The following is a 25,490-nucleotide window of genomic DNA, read 5'->3' as shown; positions in this document are numbered from 1 at the left end:
GACTCCATAGCGAGATATGAGTGAGATATGAGTATGGGATATGAGTTTTAATGTTACTGTCCGACCAACCTTACCACACTAAGTTGATTTATTGTGTATGTTGAGATGCTAATACCTATTTTATCCGTGTCAGAAAATCTTTTGAAGCGGATTCTACGCATCAAACTGCACTTGTATCATTATTGTAGAAATCATCAAATTGCCGTATTTAGAGATAGAATAAAGACTAGAGACCGTTACTTCCTTCTTTTCATCTTCATTTTTTATCTGATCAAATTAAACACTCATAATAAAAGTAAATATTCTTTGACCTCGAGTCCTCATCTTCTATGTTGAAAACATTTAGAACTAATTTTTTAGGTTTCGATTCTATTAATAATATTATAATATATGCATATAATACGATCTACAACTTGGGCTGCTCCTCCCGTATTGTTTCCTCTACTTATCATCATCCCCAAACTCATCAACTACCTGTCCAAACTGTCACTATATTCTATTTCAACTCCCCGCCCCTTTTTCCTGATTGACCGCCAAGCACATTCTCCTCCCAAACCAACCCAATGCTTCTCCAAACCCAATGCCTCACTTCCCATCTCCCTCTCCTCCCATTCCCTCCTCCAAAACCCATTTCCAAAACCCACTTCTTCAACCCCAACCCACTTCGCACACCTCCAAGATGCTCCCTTTCCGCCGTTTCCGACCCGACCCATCTCCAAAACCCGACCACCAAGCCCTTCCCGGCCGAGGTTTCACGGACCATTCTGGAGTTGGTCTCTGTGGGCACCCTTTCCACTTTAACCCAACAAGGTTGGCCTTTGGGCATCGGGGTTCGCTTTGCTGTTGACCCACAAGGGACTCCCGTCTTGTGCTTGGACGGCTCAGATAGACAGCTCTCTATTGACAGGAGGTCTAGTCTCCATGTTCAGGTGAGTGTGTGGCTTTTTCCAAGTTTTGATGTGAGTTTTCGGGTTTGTAATGACTTTGGTTGTTGTTTGTGGTTGTGTAGTTGGAGCAGTTTGGGTTGAGGACGCCGCAGTGTACCATATTAGGCAGCATTGACAAGCCAGAAGACAGCAAGTTTTTGAAGGTAAAGATTTTGGTGATTTTGGTTGAATTGCGAGTTGCTTTTAATGCTTGTCAATGTGTTATGTATGTTGCTGGTTTTTGGGGAATGAAGGATGTAGAACTAGAATGTAGCATTGTTATGATAGCTTGGTCTTTTGTTAACGCTTCTATAGTGGTCAGCTAACTATGACTATTCCAGTTTGTGTTATGATTTACTGTTTGTGTTAGGATAGAAGTTATAGTATGGTTTTGGTCTGTCATGGTTTTAAAAAGTTGCATAACCTCTAAAAGGAGTAATATGTGTTCAATTGCGATTTTAACTGAGCTGCTTTGAGCTCAGTATTGGGTGAGGTGAGGTCGGTATAAGTGCAGAAAGATAAAGAGGGAATGAATAAACCTAATAAAGACTTCCTAGGATCTGCACCTGTAGGAAGTTCTATAGAAGCTCATCATTCAAACAATTTGACATAGGCAAGAGTGCTGCAAGACTACTGCATCTTAACCAGTTCTTGTGTCTCCTTCAAAGTTTTGCTTATAGAAAAAAAGGAGTGAGTGTATTAAAAGGAAAGTGATGTCCTAATAGTAGAGCAGCGAAATTGCAATGCAAACACTTTTATCTATATAGGAATTGATTTTCAAAATACCTAGGTTGCTGCAATATGATGCAGTTTAAGCAAGTGGTCAAGGTTCTAATTTCAGACCAGTATTTGTCCATATATTGGCATGCAAAGAAGCTTTTAAATTCATAATTAATTGGCTGTGCAGTTTTGAAAGAACTCCACCTTCAGCTTTATGTGGTCGAATGTATTTGCTAGACTCTTAGAATATATGATCTATCGTCATTTGTGCCAGGCTGTATTTGTTTGTTTGATACTGTTACAATCAGCCTTCTCATCTGAGGAGTCAATGTCATTTATTTCAGTATCTTCATTCGGTGTGGAGAAAAAGGTTTGAAGAAGAAGTTGATGAAGATCTTCTATATGTTGTTGACGTGGACCGAGTGCTTCAGATGGAGGACTTTAGAGAGGTATAATGCTGTGTTATTTGCTAGTTGCTGCACTAGTAGTCATACAAAATAGTTATTGTCTATATTGGTATCGCCTAGTCCTACCAAAGATTTCTTTGTGTTACTTAATTGTCAAAGATTTGACATAGAGTATCCAAAAGCATATGTTTTTGAACTTTTCTGATCCTCTTGCAGGTTGGTACATGGGTCACATCTTCAGATTATAAAAATGCTCAACCTGATCCTCTTCGAGACTCTTCAGAAAAGTTAGTGAATGATATAAACACCAACAATATTGAAGACATTAACCGTTTTTGCAACATTTATGCTGATTTGGACTTCCAGGTTTGTGCTAACTCACCTTTTGTTATTGTTAGTTATGTCTTCACTTGGTGTGTGAATACTCATCACAAGAGTAGAAAATAAAAGGAGTTCCAACTTCCAAGGTTTATGTGATATGCCGATATGATGAAGTATAGTGTCTTTTCCAGATTTTGAAAAGGGATCATTACAACTATTTGACTCCTAAAAGATGAACCATTGACATTCTAACTTAACTACCATATGTCTATTTTTAAAATTTGTGCACCCTGATCAGCATGATTGGATGCTCAACAATATTGAACCTTAAGCAAAGACCGCCTTTCAAGTCTGCTTGTAGAATTCTTATGAACCAAATAATCCATTTTTCTTAGTAATGTTGAAGATATATTAGCCTTTGTTTTTTTTAGATATATTAGCCTTTTTTTTTTAGATGCCAACAACCTTCATCATTTGCATTTGTTCAGGATGGGCTTATAAATCACTTCTTTTTCGCTCTTGCAATTTGGTCATGGTACACTGTTTTGTTTTTCAGGTATCTGAAGCAAAGTTGGTTTGGATTGATCGGCTGGGGCTTGATATGCGTCTCTTTTCTCCTCAGAATGGTATTTTCGAGGTTCGCATTCCCTTCCCCAGAGATGTAACAGATGAAAAAGGTGCAAAGTCAATGTTCAATTGTATGGCGCAATTAGCATGGGAGGTCGAAAAGAATTTCCATGCCCCAGATTTTGAGAAGGTGAAACAAGTTAAGCAGATAAGCAAAGTGTGATTGTATCCATAGCTACTGATCTGTCTCTTTAGTTGCAAAAGCTGCATCTTTGTTGAGCTCTTTATCTTCAGAGAGTCTTGGGCCATCCTAGTTGAGCTAGTGAATTATGTACAAGGCTTTGATATACATGCGGCACTAGCGATTACAGTTTTGAGATTGTATTCAAGGTTTAGTTAATTAGTTTCTGTCCATGACTTGATGCAGAGGTGCAGAAGTTCTATCAAGTCTTCAGTGAAAGGCTTTACGTTTGATTTTATTTGTTGTAATTATAAGCCTTGATAAAAATACGAGCATCAAGTGTTTTCAAGACAAAGAGAGGATTCATATTCCAAGTGTACATTGTCTCCATTGTTCATCTCTTTAGAGTTTTACCAATAAGTCAATGAAATCAAGACCAGGTCCTTCTTTAGTACCTTGCAAATCTCTCCGACTAGCGAAGTCTATGTTATAAAGGCATCTCTAACCTTTGGTGTAAAACAAACACTATGTCTATGTTACAAAGGCATCTCTAACCTTAGGCGTAAAACAAACATTATATTCATGTACGAGAATGATGTATCAGGAAACATCAACCCTTGTATGGTAGTGAAACAAGTCATTAAAAGTCATCACTTCCAAACAAATTTGTAAAACTCCAACGGCGTCGTTTGAAGTCTTTTTCTTAATTAAATTAAATAGCAATCGGCAAAATAAGAGAAACCCTAAAGAAACCCCACGTTGCTATTCGGTTCATTTGTTTTTCCAAAGCTCCTTGGACCAGAAGAGCTCTCGATTCCGAAAGCCACAGAAGAACACAACTGTAAGACGTAAAGCTCCAACATTTTCAATTCCTTGCAACAAATTAACCATCTTTATGCCCACAAGATTCTCCTCCTTCAATTCCTTTGATCGCTACACTATTAGAACCAAGCAAAAAAATTGACCCACTATAGAAATTAGCCCAAGACCCTTTAGTGTTTCTGGGTTTTGAGTAGGTTTGTGTTCATTAATTCTCTAACAAATTTGTCATCTTTAGGGTTTAATGGGATTGTTGGATACCCTGGATTGGTTGTTGGCCTTTGGTGTTTGGTGTGGTGCTTACATCGCTGTTGGGTTCCTCTCCTCTTTCCCTATCTTTACTTTTCTCCATCTTTTTATCTGAATCAGCAGCCTAGCAAAAGCAAAGGAAGCAAACCCGGATATCCGAAAATGGGTTATGCACAGCTAGTTATTGGCCCTGCTGGCAGTGGCAAGGTAAAAACGCTTATGCAATTATATCGGTACATGCATGTTTGTGTTATGATCAGTAGTGACATCGGAATCAGTTCCATTGGTGTTTTTGATTTCGTTATGTGACAATTACTAGTTTGAGTGTGTTTTATGTGTTTCTTGGTTTGATTAAGTTTGACTTGTTTCGTGCAACCAGTCCACTTACTGCTCCAGTTTGCACCGACACTGTTTGGATAATGGGAGGACTCTACATATTGTTAATTTGGATCCTGCTGCGGAGCATTTTGACTACCCTGTGGCTTTGGGTAAGTAGTCGTTTTGGTTATGTGCTCTCTCTCTGTCGTATTTAGTTTCGTTGAGGAATCAGGGCACTTAAGATTATTTTTTGTTTTTTTTCCTCCTTGCAGATATCAGGGAGCTTATTAACTTGGATGATGTTATGGAGGAACTTGGACTAGGTCCCAATGGTGGACTTATGTACTGCATGGAGTATCCTTTTCATTTTTTAGGGTTTTTAAGGGCTTGCAGACATGTATTCTTTTGACAAATATTGTCACTTATCCTGGTGTTCTCTACTCTTTCTAAAACTTTTGAGTTCTAAGGTGAATGGCCTTAATATCGATTACTAGACACCTTGAAGATAATCTGGATGATTGGCTTGCAGAGGGATTGGAGGATTACTTGGATGATGACTACTTAGTTTTCGACTGCCCAGGTATGTATACTAGCATGTATGTTCCATTGTCTCTATTTATTATCATGTATCGATTGTTGAAAGGTTAGGTAAGCAATGCAACTTGTTACATTGCAACAGAAAGCTAAACTACTGGCTAGTTGGTAGTCCATATGTTTTTTCGTAATACTTGGCAGGGGCAGTAACACTATATGAAGTTCCTCTTTAGTTTTATTTCCATTTAATTTCCTTTTTAGGATCTTTAGTTTCTTTGTCTTGATTTAGATATCTAAAGCTTGAACTCTAGAGTAGGGTGATATTACAATACTTGTGCCAAGCGGCAACTACAGAATGCTCTTAACTTCGAAATAGAATGAAACTAATCATGCGTCATGTGATTGCAACAGGTCTTTTTAGTTAGTGTGTTTCAGATACAAACATTTATGGTTGTGGTTACCAGAAGCCTTTTGGTTACTGAAACCTGGAATTGGTCCTTTTATTTATTTTTCTTTTCTTTCATGTTGCTGAATGTGTCTGTTGAGTGCTCATAAACTTCCTTTTTATTTTTATTAAAGTGCCCCTTAACCCCTTAACCTTTGCATATTGAAGGATTTCAAAATAAATCCAAAACCCCTTTCTTACTTTACAAGTATTAATGAAACGGTGATAATGTGATTGCTTATACTATGATTTGGATGAAGTGGAGTCATGCAAGGCTCCTGCTTCTCTTTTAGAAGGAAAATTGATGCATTGAGTAACAAAATTGTGCTGCACAATTTCCATATGTGTGTTTTGTTTTGTAGAAGGAAATTCTGTGCTATATAGTAATTAAAAACTTTTTTTTGTTATAGGCCAGATAGAACTTTTTTCTCATGTGCCTATGCTTCGGAACTTTGTGGACCATTTGAAGAGCAAGAGTTTCAACGTCTGTGCCGTATACTTGCTTGATTCACAGGTCTGTGCAGTTCTCAGTATTTTGGATACTAATTTCTTTTCCTGCAGGCTGGCTCTCTCTTTCTCTCTCTCTCTCTCAATACTTTTTGTTCAATGTTTGCTGTAACAGTTCATGACTGATGTGACCAAGTTTATCAGTGGGTGCATGGCATCTCTTTCTGCTATGGTTCAACTTGAATTACCACATGTTAATATTCTCTCCAAAATGGATCTTGTGACGAACAAAAAGGATATTGAAGAGTAAAGCTTCTTCATCCTCCACTGTTCTTATACTTCTTTCATATTGCAAATGTACCAATCTGTTTATCTTACTTCAATGGCTCAACCTTTACTGTTTCTTTTGTCTTTTCAGTTTCTTGAATCCGGAGCCCCGAGTTTTGTTGACAGAGTTGAACAAACGCATGGCTCCTCAGTTTGCAAAGCTTAACAAGGCCTTGATGGAACTGGTGAGGAATTATTTTCGTTGAGATTTGTTCTTCATGGAACTGGTCAGGAACCTTTTTATCGTTGAGATTTGTTCTGTTTAACTTGTCCCTTATTCAAATGCACAGTATCTATTAGACAGTTCCTTTTATTTGATCATGAAACCAGACATAGACTGACACTTTCTTTTATTAGAAAGTTAATCGGGGTTATTCTTAATGTTTTCCTATGGCTGTACTAACTGGTTTTCTTACAAAGAAAGTATTTTATTTACTTCACTAGTAATAACTTAAAGTGTTAGAACTGAAATAGCTTTCCACAAGCTTTCTTCCACATTTCCACTGTGATAAGATTATCCTTTATGGTTTGATCCTTCAACAAAAAAATGAGAGAGAAAAAAAAAAAAAACCAGAATCGGTCTTTGGTTGTATTATCTGTATCTATTATTGTCTCAGTGGACACTTATTAGTTGTATGTTACTTTTCTGCAAGTTGTGCTAGATTGATGTTAGACTAAGAGAGTGTTAGAGCCTTAGAGGTTCTACTATGTGAAAGCATGCATTCCTGTGGTAGTGCATCTTGTGATTTGTGGTGTTATTTTGAGAGACAATTTACTGTTGAGATTATTTGACAGAATTATGTAACCTACAATGACATTATAGCTGACCGTGTTATAATTTTTGGGTTCTAGGTTGATGATTATAGCATGGTGAGTTTTGTGCCACTTGACTTGAGGAAGGAGAGCAGGTATTCTTCTATCTATGTGTGTATGTGTGTCTGGATTTCTTCTTCTGCATGTGTGTCTCTTCTTATCTTGTGAAAATCCTCTTGTCTATTTTTGTATATAAGCTTTGGGGTATCATATTGCAAAGTTTTCTCCAAATTTTCGGACATAAATGTTTTCTGGTTTCTGTAATTTCTTGAGACGGAGTCGGAAAACTGGAATCATATAGGGGCTAGACTTTTCATATATATCTTACTTAATTTTTCCTTGTAGAAGACTTATCAAGTGAATCTAATAGTGGCAGAACTCTGAAGAGTTTTGGTTTTCTAATTAGTTTAACTGTTATGTTTTACATATTTTAATGGTGGATGGGGGTTATGATATAGGGATGTATTTCATGCTATTTCCGTGGGAGACTTTAGTACTCTTATTTTTTTTATTGGTGTCTTATATGGAGAGCAAAATTCTATCGTTTTTCGCAGCATAAGATATGTTTTGGCTCAAATTGATACCTCGATTCAGTTTGGAGAAGATGCCGATGTGAAGGTTAAGGATTTTGATCCAGAAGCTCCAGAAGATGAAAGCTGATATCCATTTTGGACTTCTTGATCATGGCATTATTGTTGATCCCCTTACATGGCTGCCAGAAATTCGTGAGAAGTGAAGGCTCATACGTGGTGATATTGTCAATATTTAGGGCCAAATTTTGAGACACTCTCCCTTAAATCATGACTGTATATGAAACAGTAATTCTATGGAGCACTTGCACTTTTTTGATAAAGCAGACTGCATGAACTTATTATGTGGTTTGTTAGGAGTACTATGAATGATGGATTAGTTTGGTCTAATGAGAAATTCATTGAATGGCAAAGCCCAAAGGAACCCAGGAAAAAACCAGAATACAGAAGGACCTCCCCTTCACCTAAACAGAAAGAAAGAGTGAAAGAAAGAGAGCCTACAGCCAACTAGTACACTGCCATCAGGGGGCATCGAAGACCATCGGGAGTCCAGGTTGGTCGACCCTTGGGAATTCTAGCTCGGGGACTGTGGTCAACAACGGTGGTCTCCCAATATTCAATGGCCAGTCTGCTACCGAACTGAATCACCAGGTGTGGGACTGTCTCTCCAGACTGCCCAGCAAATGCAACCAAGCAAGGTGAGCACCCATCTTTCTTCAGATGAATTTGACAGTGCTCATTATTCCCAGTAGCCAGCTATCGAAGCTTGTAATCTTTTGTTTGTCAATTTTGATACCCAATAGTGAACCAAACCAACCACAGTCCACCCAAGAACATAGAAGTAGTGAATGCTCGGTTGATCTTCAAATTGCTCACCGAGGGGGCATAATTGGGGGGAGAGAATTCTTCTGCTGAGATTTAAGAACGATGCGCCAGGAGGATCTATAGCGCTTCTCAGCCTTAGAAAACTCACAATTAGGATAACGTCAAGCTTTGAGAACGAACCCATTGAGATTTTGGTTGTGTTATGATGCGCCAACAGTGTTGGGCAACAAGGGGTACACTCGAATGGTTTAGGTCTCTGAATCCCAGACCACCAGCTTCTTTCGAGTGTCTCAACTTTTCCAATGAATCTTACATCCATGATCCGGTTCATTCCAACAAAATTTCCCAATAGCGGAATTGGTCTCATAACACTCTTTGGGATACCATGGGGAAAGCTGTGATAAACATAGCCAATCAAACCTCCTTTCCGGCATTGACAAGTTCTTTTCCTTCCATCCCTCGAACTCGCTGCTAACACCTTGATATGCACAAGGGCTTCCTTCTTAGACCTGCCCCATATAGTAGGCATCCTAAGGTAGATACCAGGATTATCTACTTCTACAAATCTCAGTAAAAAGAAAAAGCTGGACTTATCTTTGTTGGTTAATCGACCAGATGCCTTGCTTACCTATGAGTATACTCACCAAACGCCAAATGCCAAATGCCAACGGTTCAGTAATGTAGCTTTCAAGAAGATTTAGAATCGTCGGCAAAAGCCAGGTGAGAGATAACAGGGCATGATCTTGTCAACTTAATTCCGATCAGTGACCGGTCATGAATAGCTTTAGTGAGGCGCTGAGATAAGACCTCACCCACTATAAGGAAAAGATAGGGTGACAGTGGAACACCCGGTCTTAAAGAAATTTCCAGGATTGCCAGAAGGAAACAGTAGAGACACATTGCACGATTAAGCTAAACCCATTGTGGAGAGAAGGCAAATCTTAAGAGAGCAGTCTCAAGGAAATCCCATTCTACTCTATCACAGCTAGGCTTTGTTCATGTCGAGTTTTAAGCCAAACTGGCGGTTACCTCCCTCTCTTTTTAGCTGGAGATAATATCACGCTTCATGTGCCAGACTCCCAGCATTCTGGTTGGGGGAAATTATACCGGGAAGCAGCACTTTCAATTCTCTTGCCCTAGCCTTTCCCTAGTACTCCTCCCGTTCTCACCTTGCATGTCTAACAATAGTTGTGCCTTTCTCTTCTTAAACCATCAACCCTGCTTGATAAATCAAAGTGGCCAATAAGCACACAATTTGAATGTTTTTATGCCTCTTAGTCCTAATTATAGTCTTGCTTGATAGATCAATGCTCGTTTTTATATCAATGGCTCCTGAGTTAATTCACTTTCTCTCAGTTTTGGTATACTGTGTGTTACCTACTTTGACAGTTTGAGTGATAGCTAGATTACTTGGGCAGTTTCTAGTTTTCATCACGCTAGGTCTCATTTCCGCATTAATAAATTATGAACGTACCAGCTATGAATAATGATTCAGATATATAGAAATTAAGCTTCAGTTTTGACCAGAAATCATGCATCAAGATGGATGGAGAAAACTGTCCTAACAAAAAAAAGATGGATGGAGAAAACAATTCTCTAGATATATAGGTGGGGTTGTTGGCATTTGGGCATTAGTTTCTATGGCAGCTTGACCAATACTCAGCTACAAGCTTAGAGAAGTAGGAATTGGTATCCAAGAGCTTTGAGGGTTCATCATACTCCACCAGCTTCCCTACATACTCAAACAAATGCACATTATAGATCTGCAGAACATACCATCTTAAAGCACTCTTTAGGCTTTTAACAATGCCGAAAGTGCTTCCACACGACGCATCACCCTGTAATTTCTAGAGTGGTAGAAGCATTTGTTTGTTACTTCGTTTATAAAGCATAAGATCAATTTACTAGGCATAAGTACTCTGCATACAAGAACTGAGAAACATGCTTGTAAATAAAAATTGATGTCTTGCATTCGATTGAAACATGATCGATTAAGAGAAAATGAAACAGAGAAGTGGATATACCATAGGAGAGGACCATGACCATGTTGCTGTCTATAACTGTTGGAACTCTATGAGCAACAGTTATCACTGTGCATTCTGCAAATTCTAGCCTGATTATTCTTTGAAGAATGGCATCTGTTGCAGAATCAATGGAAGCAGTAGCCTCATCTAGAACTAGAATTCTGTTCCTCTTAAGAAGCACTCTTCCAAGGCAAAACAGCTGGCGTTGCCCGGCACTCCAATTTCCCCCTTCATCACTCACTGTTTAAACTTTATAGCATGTTACATTGCAATGTGATACACATACTCATAAGACTTGTCTATATAGAGGATATCATAAACTCACCAGATGAGTCTAGTAGATTAGGTAGGCTGCTGACTGTTGCCTTAAGCTGACACTTCTCTAGTGCCTACAAATTAAGTCTATCATTATTCAGTTGTCTGAACTCTGCACTGATCTGAGTATTCGGTGTTAAAACTTGCTGAAAAACATTGGAAAATCAAGTTCATGCAGAAAAAGCCTTTACCGTCCATATTTCATCATCAGAGTACAGGCCTAGAGGATCCAAGTTGGTTCGAATGCTACCTCTAAAAAGAACCGGTTCTTGAGGGATGATGCTGAGCTTCATTCTCAAATCTTTTAGACCAATAGAGCAGATGTCAATTCCATCTATAACAATGCTACCACTGCTTGGCTCTACTAATCGAAACAAAGCACTAATGAGTGTAGTTTTCCCACTTCCTGTCCTTCCCACAACTCCTACTCTAGTTCCTTCCTTGAATGTGCATGTGATTCCCTTGAGAACGAGTGGAGCGTTCTCACGGTATTTTATCTGTAACAAAAGAAGAAACATAGTTAGTGGTGAACTTAATCAAAGTTGCTTAATGTTTACCAAATTCAAGTTCATGCATATGATTGAAGAGTAACTTACATTCAGAGAATACAGCTCGATCCTACCCTTGAATGGCCATGAACTCGGCGGCCTCTTGTCCTCTACAATTGCTGGAGGCTCTGGAGAAATCTGCATGAATTGTTTTATTCTTTCGACTGAGATGATGTGGTTAGATAAATTGCAATACCATCGAGTCTGATAGAGTTGCGTCGTTGTTAATGTCAAAGCATATGAAAGAGCGAGTCCCACAAGCCCTGCAGAGACATCCACAACAAGAGGACACACTGTCAAACTTCTTGGCTAGTTTGGAACAATCAAAAATGTAATATCACTACTGCTCAAGTTATGAATATATACCTGGAGAAACATAACCCTTGGGAAGTAGAATGAGAAGAAAAGCTGCTGTGAAAAGGGTCACATTTTGAAGTGCTTCTGCTCTCAAAAGTAACCACTCCAAGGTTGCATTGGAGTAAAAGAAGAGACTTGCATCTGTGTCAACTAGCTTTAGGAAGTTGAGGAAGAACCTGTCAGCCATTCCAAAAGCTCTTATAGTGACCACTCCAAGTGATGTCTCAGCTGTATAATTTATTACAGGAGCTTTTGTTGTTCCATTTATTCTTATCAGCTCCCTTGCAGAGGTTAGATAGTATCTCTTCAGTCAAAAACAAATAGGTAAGAAGTACTTAGTTCCATCATTCGTTTGTGGAAAAAGAAATAGAGGATTGAAAATAAACAAATAAAAAAAACCAACTTAAGTTTTATCCACCTGAACATATTGTGCAGCAACAAAGGCTAAAATGGCTACAATGACAACTTCCCATGTGACATAACCCATCATTACAATCACTGTCAGCAGTTCAGTACCAGAAGTCATCACATAGATAGCAGTGAAAGGTATGTCAAGATCTAATATGTTAAAATCTGATGAAGCCTGCAAAAGTATATACACTGACATGAAATTGACTCAATGAGAGTACATAAATGAGTGTGTTGTTTACTATTTATGAAAGTTTAAGTACACTTACTCGTGTCAAAATTCGTCCGACAGGAGTTGAGTCGAAGAAGAGCATGGGAGCCTTGAAGATAGCATCTGTGAAACTAGAGAAAAATGCTCTAGAAGCCTTCAATCCCATAAGGGCTGAGAAGTAGGACCTTAGATATACAAAGACAAGACTAAGTGTGGATATTGCAGTATAAACTCCGATGAGTATACCGTTTGTTATTGTAGAAATTTGAATGGCTAGAGCTAGCCACAAAGTTGAGGCAACCTGAAGACCAAGAAAACTAATCTGTGCTATTGTGCCTAAGCATAGAAGAAGTGTTGCCTTGGAAAGATAAATGTAATCCCAAAAGGGCTTTAATCCCACATCACCAATCACCTTCTCTTCTTCTTCTGTTAGCTGCACTACAGGTGCACCACTGTTACTCCCATAATACTCTGGCTGGATCACATCTTCCTTTTCAAATTCTTCTTCTTGATAGTTTGAAGGACCTAATGTTGTTACTGCATCATTGTGCGCATTCACAAGCTTCTCAAATGCAGTTCCTGCTGTCAAGAGACTCTCGTAGCTTCCAGATTGAGTAATTTGTCCATCCTCAATTACCTGGAAATGGAAACAGTGAGGAAAACAACGCTTTCTCTTTGGAGGGCAAACAAAGTTTGAATATGAACTCATAATAACTACCATAATCTTGTCAACTTGTGATAGAAATTCAACTTGATGAGTCACCAGAATTACAGTTTTCTTTGCTAGAGCAGACATGACACAGTCCTGCATTAAGTGAATCATTCAAAATTAAGTGAAGTAGAACTGTTTCTATAAATAAAACTGAATCAGGTCTTGAAGTAATACGAATACTTGGAATTAGTAACCTTTCTTACATGAAATAGAATTGCAGCTGTATTTGCATCCACTGCACTAAAGGGATCATCAAGGAGATAGATATCGGCATCATTATAGACAGCTCGAGCTAGCTGAATCCGTTGCTTCTGTCCTCCACTCATGTTAAGTCCCCTCTGCCCTATTTCAGTAAGATCACCATGATCAAAGCTAGTAATATCCTTATCCAAAGCACAAGCTTTTATGGCCTTCTCATATCTGTTCTTCTCCATTGGCTTGCCGTAGAGTATGTTATCACGAACCGTCCCACTTTGTATCCAAGGAATCTGAGATACATAGGCTATGCTTCCAAATATATGAACCTGTGTGCAAGCATTCAAATGAATGCATGTGAAGTGAAATGCAAAAATTTAACTAGTGCATGATATTAGCATCCGACAATGGTTATATACTTCAAATTTCTCACCATTCCTGACATTTTGGGCATCTCTCCAAGTATAGCATGCAAAAGTGATGATTTTCCAGCACCAACTGGTCCACAAACTGCTATTTTCTGCTCCCATTTTACTTCCAAATTCACATTTCTCAGAGTTGGGATTGTTGTTAGTTCAGGATTCCAGCTGAACGTGCCACTTACTATTTGTAAGCTCTCATCTGAATTCTGTGATGGGGCTTTCCATTTTTCACTATCCTTTAGCTCATCATCAAGCAGAAAAACATTCAGCCGATCAAATGAGACCTTGACTTGTATCATAACTGAAAGAGCTTCTGGTATAATCCTGACAGGTTCCCCCATGTTCTTCAATGATGCTAAAATTGTGAATATAGTAGTCGCATTTAGAGGAGCACTGTTGAATAAAATGCATCCTAGAAAAATAACTGAAGAGATGATGGTTGGTGACATCCAAAACAATACAGTTGCGAAAGCCTTTTGGAATTGTGCCTCAGCTAATGGTTTGAACTCTCTTTCGCGAAGGGCATCAACCAAGTTTTTGAATTTCTCTTCCCATGATTGTAACTTAATGACTTTCATGCTATTTAAGATCTCAGAAGTGGCTCTAAGCCTCTCATCCTGAGCTACCATGAACTCGGACTGACACTTCTGAATTACCTTAGCAAATGGGACATTCAGAAGACCGAAAATGATAAGTGGAACTAAACCAGGTAGAGCACCAACACCCACCACCAGATAAAGTACAACAATGGAAAGCAATAGCTGCAATGAAAAGCTCCATGTCACATGAAACCACCAAAGGAACTCCCCCATTCGATAAGCGTCTACTGCTATGTAATTCACTATCTCTCCTGCTGAGTGCCTTTTCCTTCCCAAACTAGAAAGCTTCAGCTGCTTTTGATAGACTGAAACCATCAAGGCTGACCTCATTCTCATGCCAGACCTCCTTGAGTCGAAATACCACTGTCTCTGGCTCAAAGATTCAACTACTTTGGTAAGAACTAGATACCCCACTATAATGAAGCCTTCAGAGAGACTTTCATCGTCACTATTTGAATAGTTCACAAAAGCATAGAGTATAAGAGGAGAAACTATAACAGCAATGGTCCTGAGGAATGCACAAATGATTATCCATACATTTTCCTTCATGTAAACTCTTGCCATGGCTCTGAGAACCAAGTTCCTCGATGTACTACTTGAGCTCTTCTCCCTCAACAGGGACTCCAATGCATCAGAAAACTTCTGGTATGCTACATTTGCTTCATCTTCAGAACCCAGAGAAGGGATGTCCTCGAGGTCTAATGCTTTTGAGGATCCCAACTTAAGGAGAGGATTGACCCAAGAAAATGTCAGTCTGCTAAGGAAGCTGGCATGGTCTAGTTTTGTTTTGGCTAGTAAAGGCTCAGATAGGTTGCCATCCATTTTTGTTGATGAACAAACTCAGCTAGAACAATCGAAAACGTAAGTAAGACAGAGATATACTGATATACATGCTCACCACAAGTATAAAGGTAACAGCAAACTCATGTTCACCAATTCACAATGAAGAAAGAGAGAACTATGCAATGGGGTACTTACAAAGTGCTTGAGCCCTCAATCCCTCATGGAAGACATGCCTGTAGCAACTTCACTCTGTGTTTGAGTTGGTATTGGCATGGGCGCATGGCCTCAAACCTTGAATCTTTGTATATATGCTTTGAGGTTTTGAGGCATTTTCTTGTCACTGCAATCGTTGATATTGTAGTTTACAATAAACATGTGTAACATGAATGGCCACCTAACTTCCCAAGTACACATTAGGAAATAGAAGCACATGATTAGTCGACAACCCAGATTCCGAGTTTTTCTACTTAATATCTTTCATTCTTTTCTTCAGATTATATTCTTGATCTCGATTTTGAGGAACAAGTTAATGATCCTGCTGGGATCTGGTTAAGAGAATTGGCAGTTTGACTGTTAGACTGATAGCTTCTTTGATCTGGTTAGGAAATATGTTAGCTACTTTGCCTGTTTGACTGATAGCTAGACTACTTGGGCCAATGTTATTCATCAGGCAAGATTATTTCCACAGTAATAATTATACAAGCTATGAATAATGATTCAAATATTTAAGATTCAGATCGATTTGACCACAAATCATGCATCAAGATGGATGGAGAAATGGTTTCTCTAGATATATAGGTGGGTGTTGGCATTGAGGTATCAGTTTCTATTGGAGCAACGTTACCAGAAATCACACCGCAAGCTTGTGATTCAGTAACTTCAATACCAGCATAACGAGCACGATTTCTATAATGCTAAATGAACCAAAGAGTCGATGTGAAACATGCAATCCAAAGATCGCACAGTTGAGAATTGCGTCTAGCTTACAATCCCATACTCAAAAGAGCTAGAGCAGAAATTGGGACACCATGAAACTCAAACTTCCTCAACATAATGGACCATGATTCACATGATATATACTTTAACGTTTTGAGACTTCTGTTTATCACTAAGCTGGATTCACTGCAACATAAATAGGAAAGGAAAATTTGCATTTCTCGTTTTACAATCTACATTCTTTTCTCTTTTAGTAATTTAAATTTTGTCTTTAATATAAGTATTTTGTTCTTATATTGAAAAAGAAAAATGAGGAGGGTGAATTGTAGAATGAGACGTGTGAAAATGTGAATAACATCGTGTTTTATAAATTTATTTATTTATACTTTCGGGTCAAGCCAAGGAAACCCGAACTCTCAGCCCACGACCCATACATATATAGGGAGGCACTTGACATGAATGAGCTTTTCGTCACATGTGACTTGCTTCTTCTTCTTCTTCTTCGTCACAACCAAGTGTGAGAGAGAGAGTCACAGACACAGAGCCACATTTTCCGATGGATCAAGTTTTCTCGGCGAAGCCTAAACCCTTCCGTATCCACCGCAAATCACGTCTCGCTTCCAAGATCAAAGCCTCCATCTCCGCCAATCTCTCTCAGTTTCTCGGCGATTACAGCGACGACGTCTTCCTCGTAATGTTCTTCTCCTCCTTTGAAATTACACTTCCATTTCTGTTCATTTCTGCATTCCCAGCCTGAATTGAAGAAGCAAATTTATCTTTTCGGTAAAATGCGTCGATGATTTTTCTGATTACTCTTCGTTTGGTTCATGAGAGAGTTTTCCGTAGAAAATTTACATGTTGTGGTGAAATGCGAGAGTAATTTTGGCTGGAATTTCTGAGAAAATGTAGACAAAGATTAGGCTATGTTTTTGTGCTGATATTGCTCTATGTGATTGAAGTTATAGTCTCAGAGTTACGTACTGTGTTTATGGAGCAGAAGATGAGCTTACTTAACACCTTCGAATTCGAAAGAATATGAGTGGACGAGAAGGAATCATTTCCTGATAGTGTAGGAGTATTAAGAGTTGAGTTATTAGCAATCACTTAATCGATGCGAATGAAAGAGTTTCATATGCTTCAGGATTTGGAAACTGTTAGGAGTTAGCACAGAAGGGAAGCGTTTAGGTCTCCACTCAAAAGGATTGTAAAAACTGAATTTTGGATTGTTTTTTCAACATTGATCAATAGTTGATGTAATACTGCAGTATGTTATATTTATCTGTTCATACTTCATAGAGCTGAAGTTGACTTGAAATTATTTGTTGAAATGCACATGCATGATGTTCACATTTTTCTCATCAATTATTTATCAATGGCGGAAATTACTGTTGATGAAGTATATTAATAGTACTGTTTTATTGGTTTAGGAGTATATTATCGTGCTGATTTGTAACGGAAAGGATCAATATCAAGCAAGAGATGACTTGGAGGCATTTCTTGGTGAGAGGAGTGAAGAATTTGTATCATGGTACCCTGTTTCCTACTCTTTCTTTATTAGTTATGTTCAAAACTAGCTATATATAAAGTGACTTCTACTTTGGAAACTTGATTGCCTTCAAAACCATTGTCTTGGTGCTTTGAACATTATGTAATGGTAATAAGGCATTTTTCTTATTTTCTTTTTCTTTTTTAGTATGGGATTGTAATGACTTATCTAAGTGGCATAGTTATCACATTGGTATTGGTGTTGTAATAGTTTTTAACATGCTTGTGATACTCTATATAAGACTAGGGAAACTGCTGGTTTGAATGTTCTTTCCAGAGAGTGTCTTTCACACAAGCGAGAATGGTTGATATAACTTTCACTATATCTGCCTATGTAGGTTATGGGAGCTTCTCTCCGAATATGATCTAGATGAAGTTACTGGCACTGGCCCCCCAAACAGTGACCGCAACAATGGTGCAGAAGTTGACAGGTGTACAGACTTCCGGAGCCATGTTAACAAACTTTTGGTAATTTCAGTTATCCAATGTTATTAGTTTATGTATGATAAAGTTTTACAAGGAGTTTTAATATAGTTGCCTGCAAGCAGATGAAAGGTGATAAAACACAACATTATGCTTCTGATCCTGCTTCCTGTAATGATATGAAGCTTGCTAAAGGTTCTCAAGATTACCTGTCTGTTGTTGTCCCTTCGACTGAGGAGAATACCAGAATAGTATTGTCACATGGAAGTAGAAATGATATTTGGAGAAGATATGTAGCAACTGGAGATACTGATGTTGAGGGAGATCGAAGAACTCAGTCTAAAAATCAAATTACCCAGGTTGGCTTAGTCGACTATTAAAAAAGACACTTTGTAATTTTAAACAACTTTTCCTTTAATTTGTAAGTTCAAATTTACTTATTGTAGAGCAGATTGCCAATCGTAAATGTAGTGGATTGCTTAGAGAGCGCTTACAATTACCAGAAAGAGAGGTCGTGTCTAAGTCTGCAGAATGTTCCGTATCAGGTACGTACTAGATTATGGTGATTAACTACATACATGCTTAGAAAATACAGATGTGCAGAATATGTCTGCTGAGAAACTGAATTTCACTATACACATGTAATAGGCGTCATGTATGTTTCCTTTGGCTACCAGTCATGCTGACCACTTTGATGGTTTCTTATGCAGGACACCGATTTTCTACGCAGCTTTGTGCCAGTAACAAGTCAGGAACTAGTCTGTCACAAAGATCTGTAGATGCAGGATTCATATGTAATAAAATGTCTCGGGGTAGTGTGTGGGACAGATTGGGCAAGCCATGTGAGGACATATCTGAAGGACTCATGAGCGTTGATGGTTATGGTGTCGGGCATAACAAGCAATACGGGAAAGTTCATAATCAGCTTGCATTAACACCTCCGAAGAGGAATTCTGAAGATCCTGCTTTTGATAAGAAGATATCCTACAGTTATCGTGGTGAGATGAAGAAACTGGAGCATGTTGATACTGCAGAAAGTGAACCTCATTTTGCAAGTAATATTGGGCGGAAGAGGCTGTTTGGTCAAATCAGTACATGCCATGATACTGATTCAGCTTTGGTGGATCACAGTAATATGGATCCTGAATGCAAAGATACCTCACAGAATTTTAAGAAATCAAGTGTGGCCACAAATAATTTGAAGACAATTCAAAAACAGGTACCTACTTGTCCTTTTCATGCTACATCATAGTTGATTGGATAGGAGTTACTGCTAGTCTCAAGCGTGTGCTAGCTATGAGGACCGAGTCTAGGAAACAGATTTTACTTTAGGAATCAATTTCTCCTTTTCCTCCTGGGCTGGGTAAAACAATTATATTGGCAAAATGTTGAAGTGCTGAACTTTTTATAAAATTGTTTTTTTTTTTTTTCTTTTTTTTTCAGGAACTGCTTGATGTGAAAGAAAAATTGAATCAAATTGAAATCGAAATGTCCAAGCTTCGGTCAAAGCAGGTGGAGTTTGAAAAAAATGGTGGGAAAACAAATCACTTGCTGAATTCTGGTAATGCCTCTCTATATCTTGGACCAATTCACCTTGCTTGCGATTTCGTTCAGAATCAGAAACTGATGTGTCTTGGGTCAAGAAAGATTTTTAGGGTGGATGTGCTTGTTAAAGAACGAAATTTGAGTGATAGTGTTTGCAATGTCAGGACACACGAAAAACAAAAGTTTGTGATATCTCTATGTGGCCCTTTTCTTTTGCATCTTCATTCTTTTCGTCGTGTTACCTCAAGTTAAATATTTTTTTTTGTTCCTAAATCTTCTATGCAAGAGTGTATTCTGTAAGTGCATGGGGGTTGAGTACTATCTGATTGTGGGCGTTGTTGAGGGTTCTTCAAAATGTTATACAACAACAAAATTTCCTAAAAATTTGAACATATGATGGATACATGTAATCATTTTCTTTTATGTTAATATATTCCCTTTTTTTCCTCATCAAAATGTACTAATGACTGTCAAAATCTAGGTTTAATAATCTGCAATCTTGTTGTGCCCAAACGCTCACCTTTTGACGAAATCAGGTGCTCTTGTTATGCTTGCAGGTGCACAAAAAGATTCAGAGGAAACTTTTGGGTCAAGAACTGTGTTGGTGACAAATGTAAGCTCGACAGTCATTGTATATCTTACTCTTACGTTTTCTTTGTGCTCGTTGAATAAGTCACAAGTGACATAACTACCAACTCCAGAGAAAATTGTGTCCTTGTTCTCTTTGTATACCTTGTTTCTCTAAATGCCAATTGTGAATTCTTCTCCACAGTTGAGTCATTTAGTCATGTTAGCAAGGCTTGTTACCAGACAGACTATTGTGACTATATTCAACTCAACACCGGCCTTATTTCCTTATTATTTCATCCTTTCATTTGGTTGTAGGTAGCCTATGCATCATAAATAATATCATCAGATGGTGAAGGCTTTTTCATTCCATGTATTAAAATTGGCAAGTAGGCACAGTTAAATGAAAATCACAGAATTTCTGTTATATATGTATATACTCTCTGAGTTATGGGTGCTTACAGGCAGTATCATGTCTAGGACGTTATTGTCTGATGTGTCATCTTTCTTGCTCACTTCTTCATAAATTAACCTAGAAAGCAGAGTGAAACCTAAACTAGAAAATAGGGTATTGTAGAAAGCATTTGTTTAAATGAAATAAGAGATCATGATTAACTTCCACGAGCCTTTATTATAACTCTACTATATGGAAGTTCTTTTAGTGCTGCTCTCTGCAGATTTCGTAAGCACAATTCTGATATATTATAAAAAAGCAGGTACATTTTGCAGCAACTAGTGAAGCTTTATCACTGTACTTTGCCAAGTGTGGAGTGGTTGATAACGTGATGATCCTGACAGACACAGTGACTTCTAAGCCAAAAGGGTGTGTTTAATTAGTCATGTATTCTTTTGTGGTTCCTGCTTACCGACGAGTATAAATTGATTAAAATCCGTTTATATGTACTATCTTGGGTCTGGGGCAGATTCTTGAAAAATCTATTATTAGTCTGCTTATCCTTTCTGTCTGGCTAGGTCTGCTTATATTACTTTTGCTAGCAAGGAGTCTGTTGACAAAGCAGTGGCATTGAGTGGGACGACATTCTTTTGTAGGACCCTGAAGGTAAGCACTTCCTTATATCTCAAAGGATTAAATTAATGGTGTGGCACTGCAAGATAAAAACATCAGAACCAAAACAAAAGGTGAAATAAATGAAGAAAACCATAGGACTATGGGAGGTAGGTATAATAGAATGGAACTGGTTGGGAGTAGTAAACCTTTTAGTTATATCTTCTATCACGTTTATTAGGCAGGGCAAATATTATACACTGGATAGCTTGATAATCTCCAGTGTTTCAGGGGTGTAGGTTAAAGGTTTCTGTTTCTTATTAATATTTCATTCTTTATTACACTAAAATTTCATCAGGGTGATTCTCAAAGTAAAGTGTTTAAGAAAGTCCTTGCTTGACAGTCGCCATGTACCCTGATGAACGTGAGGATTTAATTTGCTATAAATAAAAAAGAATTCAAAAGAAGTATTACTGTTTCCATGGACATTAATATTCTGTAGATAGACGTTAATATTCTGTAGAGGATGCAAGATTTCATTCTAGTATGTGCATGAGTGAGTGGAATTTTCATTGGTAATGAAAATAATGGTGCAAGAATAATAGAATTTCATATTATCTTGCATATGGCATTTGGTTTTTAGTTCTCTGCCTTTTGTTTGTTGTCCTGATTCTAGTTGCTCCATGAAGCTTCAGTGATTTTGACTCTCTGCATTCAATATCTGCTTCATGCATTTGAAATCTGTAGTTAGATGCCTTGATTTGTGTGATTACTGAATCAGTAGCCGAAGTTGATATTTATACAATGGGCATGGCATGAAGCCATGCTGAATATATAGATTGTTGAGGCTAGGATTTGAATATGGTTCTGTTGGTTTTTTTTTTTTTGGCAATAATATGGTTCTGTTGTTTGATATCCTCTTGTATACTTTTTGCATAGGTTCTAAGGACGGCAGGAGCAGCTGCGGAGGCATCAGCACCAACCCAGCTTGTCGGGACGACTTCCCTCAGTGCCCCACATGGCAACAAAATTGCTTTCCTTAGCAAACCACATTACACAAGGTCTACCCTGAAGTGGAGAAGAGAGCCTGGCACTGTCCCATCAGAACATTCATGTCCAGCCAGTGTTGAAGGGGTTTCCTCTTCCGCCCGCAAGCAACAGATTTCTAGTTCCGGCCTAGACGGGAAGACTTCATCATCAGAGCCCCATTAAGCACTTGCAAGCACATAATTCGGAGAGAGCATACCGATGATTAAAGTAGGTCCTAACTATACTACAACACGTACAAAATATATGCAAGTAAGAAGGATATTAGGTTGATCTAGAAATGTGCTGCAAAACATACGACTGTTTGCTGCTTTTGTTTGCTTGGGTAGCATCACTCTGGAAATCTTAGCATGCCTTGTCTTGCATGTACAAGCTCAAAGTACCTATATTGGCTTTGTCGTTGCAATTGTGCAAGGCTTTGGCCATGCCCAAAACCGTACGCATAGGCAGCTACCTGTGCATACCACTTTCAAATGAGACCCAACAACACTATTTTTTCCGACCATGTTGTCGCTGGCAAGATCTCAAAAGCAAAATGGACTTTAGCTGATGATAAATTTCGTTAGCAATTTCTCAATTTGGCCGATGCAAAAAGGAACTTTGCGGGTGATTTTCGCCAGCATTCAAATATCACAGTTTCGGCCGATGATTCTTTGACAACAAAAGATTTTAAATCAAACATCAAAAACTTTGCCAACGAGTTCTCACCGGAAATGAGAAATGCATCCACCTGCTGACCTATCCCATCCATCCATCCATGCTTAAGTCACTCTTAAGAGCCATGGCTAACCATTCTTTACTCTAAAGAGTTTACAATACATACGTTCTTTACATGTTGCTCTGGTGCACCGAATGAACTACTATATTTTTTTTTTTTCGTCATTATCGAACAGCCGAAAACAGTGGCATATATACAAGTCACATTGTAGTATGTTTTGCTTCTAATTTTCTAAATGATTCATCTGTAGCCAAAGAATCCACTAATGGATACTAGCTCTACAATTTCTTCTAGACCGCATCACTGAGAGAACTGATTACATAGCTGTAAGAGTTACACGAAATTGATTTTGCACCAGGCTTTTCAGCTTGCCAAAGCGTATATGTTTGGTGCTGGAATACTTAACCAGTTTAGGCTGAAACATAGAAGTAATCATATTCTCCAAGCTCTGTGCTGTGTGCTTAACATACTTACTAGCACTTGCATCATGTTCAACCAAACCAACATACTTTTGCATGTAGCTCCTATAAGCTGGTACAACTGCCTGCACCAAAATCTGGCATACTTTTCGCCTTAAGTTTTCGTCACATATGACCCAATTTGATTGCTTCTTGTACCTTTCATCAAACCCTTCATTGAATTCCTTCAGCTTCTTCTTTTCTGACTCCTGAAATGAACCTAAATCCCTTTGAGTTATAAGAGACAGAAGCTTTCCCCAGCATTCTCTCAAGTAGAGAGCTGCACAATTGTCCTTGTACTGCTCATGAGCTCCTAACCAAGAATCTCCCATTATATCGCCGAGCTTTGTGCCTTTTAGTTGACAGAAATGGCAGTGATTGTTCATCATGAAAAGGTAGGAGAGGCAGATATCTTCATATTCCTTGGACCATGCATCCAGATTCAACCCAACTTCCTTCATTATAATAATAATGTGGTTTGTAAGGAAACCATCTCCATACACATCTTGGTTCCAGCTTTGATGGATCTTCAAGACCTGGGCCAGGAGTGGCTTATACTCATCCCCAAGTAGTTGCTCACAGTATTTAGTAATGAAGCTTACTAAGCCGGGAATGCCACCATGTGAGGGAGGAGAAAATCGCCGCTGCATCTCCACTTGACCAGGAAGTTCCTGGAAGATCTCGTAAGCACCATTCACTACTGCCTTCACCAGTTCCCTTGTCAGGGTCCGAATGTCACTGCAGGCCTCTCCACCAAAAAGCCGGTTAAAATTTGATCTTAGACTTTCCAGAAGTGCAAATATATCTAATAGCTTCAAGAGCTTGAGAGGGTCCTTCTTCATCTTGGTGACACTCCTTCCAAACTGAAGGAAAGAAATTAGTCTAAATTCCTCAGCTAGTCTTGCAACACAGTGCTTCCAAGCATCTGATTTTATCTTCTCAAAGACATCGTTGCAGAGTTTGTACTCCGGCTCAAGTAGGTCCTTGACAACCAACTCCAAATGCTTGCACCATTGATCAATGTGAGACTCAATGCTCTGGATGTCATCAAATTCCGTGACTTGTATCTCAAGGTAGTCCAAATCAAGATCCTGCAAGCTTCTTTGTGCATTCAAACTCCGAACTTCAATGTACAAGACTATGCACTTCTGAAGCCGAATATCACCATCCAATCTCCCAGCTATGGCTTGAAGCTTTTGGACTACAGGCATAGTTAATGGTAATAAAGTAGCACAGGTTGTTGTTGTAACACTATTCTTCATCAGTAGACATCTGAATTCAGTCTCAAGTTTGTTGAATGCAGCATTCAGAGGCCCACCATCAAGACGAGCACGTCCCTCGATTTCATGCAACTCTTGTAGCATCCTCAGAGATTTCTTCACACTCAATAGGCTTTGATTATTGGAAAAAACATTGTCTTCCGAAAACTCAACAACGTCCTCCAGCCACTGAATGGCCAGGACACAGTTGTCAGCAAGAAATCCCAAAGCTTCTTCGAGCTTTTTCATGGATGAAAGATAAGCAGGAAGATCGGCACACGACTGATTGAGTAGCGACTCCTCAAGCTCACGGACGACGCCATAGACTTTGAAAACAGCAGCAGCAGGGCCAATGGCGCCATTGATTTGGTCCCTGATTGCAAAGTGGCTACATTTTTGCCTGGAGAAAGGTCTGATTGCAGCTTCCAAAGATGGCAATCTCTGCCTAATGTCGTCCAATCTAGGTCCCATTTCATCTAACTTCGAAGAAATAGCACTATATTTCTTAAGACTAGCCCTTAAGATCTTTTGTGCAGCTTGGAGATTCTCAAGACTTCCAACATTAGCCATAACCAAAAGAGGTACCTATCTCAGAATCTCCAAGAATTGACTCAAACTAATTTGTGAGCCTTTTTATATGCTATAAGTTTATGAGGAGTGTAGTAAAAAGCTCTCTCAAGTTTCCTTCTACACTACTCATTTACTTTCCACCAAACTTACCAAAACTAAGGAAAGGAATACCATTTTCAAACCAACCTTCACTTGCAAAACTGAAACACCACACAGAGGCCTCAACTACCAAGTAATGTATCTCCTTAATTTTGATACTTACATGCAAACAAACATACATAACATCTTAGGGGACCTCAACCACCAAACAATGGACTTCAATTGCTCATCATGTGTACCTATAAATATAGAACTACATATATGCTCATCTGAAAAACAAAAAGTTGAGGAAATGCCCAAAATTTGCTATCCCA

The 25,490-nt window shown here is 38.6% G+C and overlaps 5 protein-coding genes across 5 annotated transcripts; 3 read left to right on the top strand and 2 right to left on the bottom strand.

Annotated features, from left to right (window-relative positions):
• Positions 1-506: 506 nt before the first annotated feature.
• On the top strand, positions 507-3,469 carry LOC101294486. Its single transcript, XM_004303786.1, has 5 exons — positions 507-929; positions 1,010-1,090; positions 1,991-2,095; positions 2,270-2,419; positions 2,931-3,469. Exons 1-5 carry the CDS (start codon positions 564-566, stop codon positions 3,162-3,164), a joined length of 936 nt encoding a protein of 311 aa, XP_004303834.1. The 5' UTR covers positions 507-563; the 3' UTR covers positions 3,165-3,469.
• A 415-nt stretch (positions 3,470-3,884) lies between these two features.
• Positions 3,885-8,074, top strand: LOC101294195 (GPN-loop GTPase 3-like). The gene is made up of 10 exons (XM_004303785.1): positions 3,885-3,963; positions 4,311-4,397; positions 4,570-4,678; positions 4,781-4,862; positions 5,003-5,088; positions 5,898-6,001; positions 6,110-6,240; positions 6,353-6,446; positions 7,114-7,169; positions 7,629-8,074. The coding sequence occupies exons 2-10, from the start codon at positions 4,353-4,355 to the stop codon at positions 7,732-7,734; spliced, it is 813 nt and encodes a 270-aa protein (XP_004303833.1). The 5' UTR covers positions 3,885-3,963; positions 4,311-4,352; the 3' UTR covers positions 7,735-8,074.
• Positions 8,075-9,918: 1,844 nt separating this feature from the next.
• LOC101308601 (ABC transporter C family member 8-like) lies at positions 9,919-15,042 on the bottom strand. The gene is made up of 11 exons (XM_004305766.1): positions 13,633-15,042; positions 13,208-13,528; positions 13,011-13,097; positions 12,351-12,929; positions 12,092-12,256; positions 11,683-11,977; positions 11,365-11,579; positions 10,960-11,265; positions 10,779-10,842; positions 10,454-10,693; positions 9,919-10,161 (listed from the first exon to the last, which is right to left on the bottom strand). The coding sequence occupies exons 1-11, from the start codon at positions 15,040-15,042 to the stop codon at positions 10,061-10,063; spliced, it is 3,783 nt and encodes a 1,260-aa protein (XP_004305814.1). The 3' UTR covers positions 9,919-10,060.
• A 1,453-nt stretch (positions 15,043-16,495) lies between these two features.
• On the top strand, positions 16,496-22,577 carry LOC101308309. The gene is made up of 11 exons (XM_004305765.1): positions 16,496-16,630; positions 17,367-17,467; positions 17,823-17,952; positions 18,093-18,266; positions 18,359-18,452; positions 18,618-19,126; positions 19,351-19,468; positions 20,010-20,065; positions 20,736-20,842; positions 20,992-21,079; positions 21,965-22,577. Exons 1-11 carry the CDS (start codon positions 16,496-16,498, stop codon positions 22,235-22,237), a joined length of 1,785 nt encoding a protein of 594 aa, XP_004305813.1. The 3' UTR covers positions 22,238-22,577.
• A 529-nt stretch (positions 22,578-23,106) lies between these two features.
• LOC101308014 (exocyst complex component 7-like) lies at positions 23,107-25,077 on the bottom strand. The gene has a single exon (XM_004305764.1). It carries the CDS (start codon positions 25,075-25,077, stop codon positions 23,107-23,109), a length of 1,971 nt encoding a protein of 656 aa, XP_004305812.1.
• Between the last annotated feature and the right edge of the window lie 413 nt (positions 25,078-25,490).

Source organism: Fragaria vesca, linkage group LG6, assembly GCF_000184155.1.
Source record: "Fragaria vesca subsp. vesca linkage group LG6, FraVesHawaii_1.0, whole genome shotgun sequence".
Taxonomy (NCBI): domain Eukaryota; kingdom Viridiplantae; phylum Streptophyta; class Magnoliopsida; order Rosales; family Rosaceae; genus Fragaria; species Fragaria vesca.
Note: the sequence above shows the minus strand (reverse complement) of the source record. Positions and strands in the feature narration are given on the sequence as shown.

What these genes read in the sequence shown, in the direction of transcription:
- LOC101294486 (XM_004303786.1), top strand. Translation starts at nt 564, where the DNA reads ATGCTTCTCCAAACCCAATGCCTCACTTCCCATCTCCCTCTCCTCCCA. An exon ending in AAGACAGCAAGTTTTTGAAG is followed by an intron (nt 1,091 to 1,990) that starts GTAAAGATTTTG and finishes CATTTATTTCAG; the next exon opens with TATCTTCATTCGGTGTGGAG. An exon ending in AGATGGAGGACTTTAGAGAG is followed by an intron (nt 2,096 to 2,269) that starts GTATAATGCTGT and finishes ATCCTCTTGCAG; the next exon opens with GTTGGTACATGGGTCACATC.
- LOC101294195 (XM_004303785.1), top strand. Translation starts at nt 4,353, where the DNA reads ATGGGTTATGCACAGCTAGTTATTGGCCCTGCTGGCAGTGGCAAG. An exon ending in GGACTTATGTACTGCATGGA is followed by an intron (nt 4,863 to 5,002) that starts GTATCCTTTTCA and finishes ATCGATTACTAG; the next exon opens with ACACCTTGAAGATAATCTGG. An exon ending in ACAAGGCCTTGATGGAACTG is followed by an intron (nt 6,447 to 7,113) that starts GTGAGGAATTAT and finishes TTTGGGTTCTAG; the next exon opens with GTTGATGATTATAGCATGGT.
- LOC101308601 (XM_004305766.1), bottom strand. Translation starts at nt 15,042, where the DNA reads ATGGATGGCAACCTATCTGAGCCTTTACTAGCCAAAACAAAACTAGAC. An exon ending in CAGCTGCAATTCTATTTCAT is followed by an intron (nt 13,098 to 13,207) that starts GTAAGAAAGGTT and finishes CACTTAATGCAG; the next exon opens with GACTGTGTCATGTCTGCTCT. An exon ending in CAAGGGTTATGTTTCTCCAG is followed by an intron (nt 11,580 to 11,682) that starts GTATATATTCAT and finishes ATGTCTCTGCAG; the next exon opens with GGCTTGTGGGACTCGCTCTT.
- LOC101308309 (XM_004305765.1), top strand. Translation starts at nt 16,496, where the DNA reads ATGGATCAAGTTTTCTCGGCGAAGCCTAAACCCTTCCGTATCCACCGC. An exon ending in TGAAGACAATTCAAAAACAG is followed by an intron (nt 19,127 to 19,350) that starts GTACCTACTTGT and finishes TTTTTTTTTCAG; the next exon opens with GAACTGCTTGATGTGAAAGA. An exon ending in GTGACTTCTAAGCCAAAAGG is followed by an intron (nt 20,843 to 20,991) that starts GTGTGTTTAATT and finishes CTGTCTGGCTAG; the next exon opens with GTCTGCTTATATTACTTTTG.
- LOC101308014 (XM_004305764.1), bottom strand. Translation starts at nt 25,077, where the DNA reads ATGGCTAATGTTGGAAGTCTTGAGAATCTCCAAGCTGCACAAAAGATC.